Source organism: Cornus florida, unplaced genomic scaffold, assembly GCF_030987335.1.
Source record: "Cornus florida cultivar Cherokee Brave unplaced genomic scaffold, ASM3098733v1 CherokeeBrave_3.0.0_Hap2_Chr10, whole genome shotgun sequence".
Classification (NCBI taxonomy): domain Eukaryota; kingdom Viridiplantae; phylum Streptophyta; class Magnoliopsida; order Cornales; family Cornaceae; genus Cornus; species Cornus florida.
In genome coordinates, this window is record NW_026775580.1 from 97,418,264 (window position 1) to 97,424,263 (window position 6,000).

The following is a 6,000-nucleotide window of genomic DNA, read 5'->3' on the forward strand; positions in this document are numbered from 1 at the left end:
CTATCCATATTAAGACTCAACCCTTGTAAAAGCATAACCTCAAGGGGTCGGCTCAAGTGGTTAGTCACTTGGGCCGGCGTCTCACGAAGTAGTATGTCTAAAGTTCACCTCCCCTTAAGTATAACCAATTTATCGAGACAACGCCCGCAAGTATAAGCATTAGTTTTACTAACCCATGTGGAGGGGGTTTTGCACGATGTCTCGGGATTAGTTGGGTAAAGCCTCGGACACCCAATTACAAAAAAAAATTAAAAATAAAATAAAAAATCTTGTAAAAGCGCAGTCCCTTCACTGCATAATGTCTTTTAGTCTACTTGGTGGTAAGGGCGAATTTTCTCTGATTCATTTTGCCTAGGAAATACAGCGACTATTAACTCTGGCCAATAATTGATATTTACATTCAAAATTAACTTATATGTATGGATATTAAGCATTTTTTCGCCCTTTTATGATGTGCGGGCCTTTGTCTCATTTTGCGTTGTCCTTGCTGCGACCATTCATCGTGTGAGACAGCTGTGTTTTTTGGCTTGTTCTTAGGTCAAGATCAAGGACACCACATTGTGCAAACAGCTGCCAAAGTTCTGGATGAGCACCGACAATTCAAAATTTTTAAATATTCAAAAATTTTACCAAATATCAACCAAAACTTTTAATAACTTGGCCAATCTTGAATGATTTTTACTTATCAAAAAAGATAAAAGAAAATGCTACAGAAATAAACTATGGAATCTGTTTTAAATTGACACTAACCTATGTTTGATATTTCTGGCGGGACCATACTTGGCCAACTTTTTCCTAATTTTGGGTTCACGGTCCAGATTTTTACCTTAAGTGAAAACAGAACTTAGCTTCCAACATGATTATGAATTTTACTGAATGCTTGCAAAAAATTATGGTAATGATTTTAATAAACTCTAATCCCAACACGGTGTAAATTTAACTGTTCATTCTCAATGCAGTTTTACGCTATTTCAGTATATAAAATTACAATAAAATGTATGTTAGGTGTTTGATAATACATTTTATAAAGTACCACGTATATTTTTACAATTAAAGCAATGTCGGGGAGTGAGAAACCATTTTCATCTTTACTGGATTCGAAAGCATAAACCAACCAATGTGCTATCATACTGACTTGATACCGGCAGAGAAATAAATTCTGATATTGTCTTGACATCTAGAATTGAAAGTACAATTGTATAATCTTAGTCTGATAACAAAAATTAGAAAACAATAAATTAAAAGAACAACAACGTCTCTACATAAATGATTGCTAGATACTTCTGCTTTTTTACTTTATAACACATTATAAAGACCATTTTACACAATCAATGTTCGATTTGCCATGCCACATTATCTGAGGATGGTAAAAGCAAAACAAGAACAGAAAAAGAAAAGAAAAGAATAAAATATCTAATTACATGAAGTATGCCCATCTAGGTTGATTGATATTTAGTGGTTACAAAATGGCTCTCTTGTTATCTAGTATCTTTCCACTCCCTGGTTGAAAATGAGAACTCACAGAGCCAATTGCACTTGAAGAGCGATCAGTTTGGTATGATCTTTAGGAGCTCGATATCGAACAAGAGGGTTTTGTCTATCAATCCTTGGTTCCGCAGCACGAAGTCCAATGCCCGTTGGCCCTGCAACACACAATAGGCACCTTTATGGAAAAGTTACATATAACTCAAGCATCACCTGGAAGAACTAATATTTACCAAAATAAAAATGATATAATTGACAGACTTCTTTTACCCGACTATACAACCAACCTTATGTGACAATTAATGATTGACATTCTTTTTGAAAGCTAAAACCGATCGGTTTTCGTAGCATTACTCTTACCGAAAATGTTGTTGGTCTTGGGCCCTTGTTATTGTAGTCATTCCCAGGATATCCCAGCTCTGGAGGCACTATGATCCTGCACCAACACCAAATAAATTACGATCACTATCACCAAATAAACTATGAAATGTTATGCATATATACTTCTATTATATACGATTTGCCATGCTACTTTTATGATCAAGTTACTACTTGAGATGCCAGTTCTTTTCTTTTTAAATAAAATGAAAGTTCATTTGAAGTGCCCCTATATATTATCATGAATGTTTAAAAGCATTCTTTGAGGACTGAAAATGCATAGTATCCAGCTTGAGGACTGCATATAGAACTTTCTCAAGTCACACCTAAACATGATTCAATCTCTCTCCTGCTTCCATGACTCATTTCTGGTAGGTGCCAGAAGGGTCATCGTAACAGATAGTGCATGAGCATTTAAACATTCATTGGAACACATACGTGTTTGTTGTGTATCATTTATTCATTTGATGAACTCCTCAAAGATCCATCAGTCCAAAATAAAGAAAGTTACAAGCTTCGGGAAGGCAGATGCAGCACCTTCTAATGCCACCGAGAGCCATGCCTGAAACAGCTTCCTCAAAAGCTGGTATCACCTAAAAAGATCCAAGAACCACACAACATCATTAGAAGCCTCCTCTACAACTACCAATATCATGCCACTAAAAAAAATTACAAGAACCAAAAATTTTTTTAAACATAGACAGCAGACGAGCATTGAGCATTGTGGTAACCAAAAAAATAAGTTATACAATTTAGACAACACAAAGATATAAAGGCGGTACTTCCTATCTGTTTCCCACTGAATGGTAAGGACAACATTGTTCAATCTACGAAATGGGTAACCTCACCTCTTGATATCCTATTTTGAATTTATAGAATTCTTTGTCATTCCCCTGCATATTAATAAACAGTCAACATAACATGCAAAACAAATACTGAATAATGAATCTGCTGAAAAAATGAGAAGCACATAGACACCTCGAAGGAACCACCCTTTGTCTTGTTCCGAGCTTCAAATATGCGGCCGTAGTAACCTATGGTGTAACCATCCCAATCAACCTAAAATATATTCAAAGTCATGACTTAGCTTCAATTTTATTTCAACATAAAAAAGAAGTATGAATAAGATTGTTGTGGGGTGAACACAAAAAGATTTGGCATTTGGGTCGCGTTGCGACCCACTTATAACCCGGTGACCCATAATTTTGACCCCTTTTTTTGCTCATTGGTCCTAGACCCTAATTAGTCTCTTGTAGCACAATATATAAGGGCGCTTAGGGTTTGGAGTGGTGTAAGAAAGAGACTCTGAAATTCGTACAAAAACAGAGCGAGGGATTGAAAACTTGTAATCTCCGATTTGACACATAATAAAAACTTTCGCCGAATCCCAACCGTGGACTTAGGCTGTTGCCGAACCACATAAAAATCTTTGTGTTCTTTGAGTGGCGTGTTTACTTTTCTGTCTTGATTCAACTTGGGTTCGTTGCGTTTGTCATATTAACAACATCTTTTGGTTAGTTCGATTAGTTTTTTTTATTCAATACTCGAATCCGTTGACAGTTTTTACAACAAAGTTTTTGAAAGCAAACTTTGTAATGTTAAATTATTTTATCTAAGTTTCAAATTTTTTTATTAACAAAAAAACAAAGAAAGAAAGATTTTACAGTCATTTAGCAAGACTTTTATACAGCGATTTTTTGGGATTTTTCAAGTTATTTTAGAGAGTTCTCCTACTTTGAATATGACTGAATTTTCAGTGAAATTATGAAGGTAATAAATCCATCAGAACATTTCTCGGCTTTTCTTTTTTGGGATAGAATTTGGGTGGGCCGCCGGGGGGCATGGGGAGGGGGAAACAAATTATCTCATTTCAAATCAAATAATGTGAAATGCCATCTTTCAAAAATGGTAAAATTAATGAGAAATTATGCATATGCAGAATTGTTGGCTTACCACTACTGTCTCTCCCATCTTTGGCTTAGGGCCACTTCCTGCTCGCAAGTCCTGCACTCTTTATAAATTCAGAATTATAACAAGATAATTAGAACACGAGTTTGTTTTGCATATAAGCACACAATAAAATTTCACAAACGTGCTCCTTAATAGGCGACCTTATACTGGAGGCCTGATTCTGTTTCAGTGTAGTCTGGATACCGCATTTTTGTTTTGCCATAATCCCTTCCCCTAATCGCTGGCACTATTAAGAAACATAGTTCAAAAGATTAGTCCTCATAATTATAGCATGCTTTATATGTTGATCATCTAAATTCTTCAGAGTAGGCACATTGAAGAAGAGAAGCCTAACAAGTAGAGGCATAAATCGGGAATTTCTCTTGGAGCATGCTCCCAACCTTGCGTAAGAAAAAGTTTTAGGATGAATAACTTATGTTTATCTTACACTAATATGCTGCTCAGTATAGTTTTATTTATGTCTTATTTGATCATGGTTAATGGGTGTGAGCTACAATTGTGGTCCATTGGTTTGATTTTAGGTTAATATATGTTATTTGAGTCTGTTGTTATGGTTTATAGGAGTACTAGGTCTACAATGTTCCACCTACTCAAAGTTCATATAATTTCTAATTTCGGAGTCAGAATCATAATAAGATTAGGCTTGGTTCAGCAGCCTATAAATATTTATATATTCTTTCTTTTGTGATATTTAGGTAGTCATTCTATTCAAGGAAGATTTGAGCTTTGAAAACTGGGGAAGCTTTATTATTCTTCTTTAGTTTTTATTCCATTCTCATTAAACTGCAACAGACCTGATTGGATCTTTTTAGCTAACAATTCTGCTTTGATATGTTCAATTTTTCCCACCATCAAATATTCAATCTTAGCAGAGCCAAAAATTACAAAAGAACACATATTTTTCCAAATTCCCACCATCAAATATTCAATTTTAGTAGCCCAAAATTACAAAACAACATATATTTTTCCAAACTCCCACCATCAAATATTCAACCTTAGCAGCCCAAAATACAAAAGCATACATATCACTGATCTTAGGTTATTGTTTACAGTTCAAGAACAGCCCCTAATTCTTCCCTAAAACCCTACCCTAACAAGCCCTAATCACCTTTCAAAAAAAAAAGCCCTAATCAACCACAACTTCTTCCTCTGTCCTTTGGACATATTTGTAACACCTAAAACCATATAAAACTTGCAGTCCAAAAATCCCAACACTTGCTTCCAAAATACACTTCTACCTATCACCTCTAGACCAAGTAAATTCCAGTCCTCTTTCCTCTTCCAATCCTATACGCTTTCTAGTACACGTTAAAAATACTAAATCTACAAGCACTTACACCATTTGCCCCCCACAAAACCCTAGAATAAGAATAAGCAGCAAACAACTCCCTGTAGTTACTACTGAACCAAAATCGAATTCGATTGCCCAATATCCAAATCAATTGTAAATGCATGTATTAGAGAGCTTTAGATAATACACTACCACATTGCACGGCTTAGAGGAAAAAAGAAAAACAGAACAGATCAAAGGGCAAAATGGGAAGGGGATGCGAGAAATTACTGTCTGCGTATTCGGAGCTGGCGAGAGCTACTCCATCATTTGAAGTATTCCATATGGCTGAAGCTAGCAACCCAACTGATGAAATCACAACATCTCTTCTATCAAACCCTAATCTACAATCCCATGGGCCACTGTCATCTAATTTCAACATAAACACCAATATGTTACTATTGTGATGCTCAAATTATCAGTATTACTTCAACAGAAAAATAATTTCACACACACACACACATAAATAATTGTGTCACTAACTAACCAGATAAGTTGGAGACATGAAGATTGGAGAGCCTGGGTGATTCATGAAAAGATGTAGGTGTTATTGGATTGTGCCATCTCTGAATAGACTAGAACTAATTAATTTATCAGTTAAAAAATGAAGTATAAAAACGCAAACTTTGAATGATTAAAGTATATATTTATATATATATAGAACGTACCATTGTTGTAGTAGAGGAGTTCAGTATTTTACCAACAGAGAGACATCCGATAGCGGAAATCGATGCCATCGAATTCAATTGAACAAAGAGAGAAGTGGTGACGAATGTTTTTAGGAGCGGAAAGATAACGGCCTCATCTTTGGAGCTAGCCATACCAGTAAATGAAAT

At 35.4% G+C, this 6,000-nt stretch overlaps 1 protein-coding gene across 5 annotated transcripts; it reads right to left on the reverse strand.

Annotated features, from left to right (window-relative positions):
• Positions 1-1,259: 1,259 nt before the first annotated feature.
• LOC132276143 (peptidyl-prolyl cis-trans isomerase FKBP19, chloroplastic) lies at positions 1,260-6,000 on the reverse strand. Of its 5 annotated transcripts, none has more exons than XM_059777425.1 (10): positions 5,833-6,000; positions 5,652-5,730; positions 5,396-5,533; positions 3,975-4,060; positions 3,817-3,867; positions 2,842-2,922; positions 2,712-2,756; positions 2,375-2,456; positions 1,846-1,913; positions 1,260-1,643 (listed from the first exon to the last, which is right to left on the reverse strand). In XM_059777425.1, exons 1-10 carry the CDS (start codon positions 5,983-5,985, stop codon positions 1,548-1,550), a joined length of 879 nt encoding a protein of 292 aa, XP_059633408.1. In that variant the 5' UTR covers positions 5,986-6,000; the 3' UTR covers positions 1,260-1,547. The 5 variants fall into 5 exon arrangements, with proteins under 5 accessions (XP_059633408.1, XP_059633411.1, XP_059633409.1 ...); XM_059777428.1 differs by having other exon boundaries at positions 2,401-2,456; positions 5,652-5,739; XM_059777426.1 differs by having other exon boundaries at positions 1,846-1,921; positions 2,401-2,456; positions 5,652-5,739.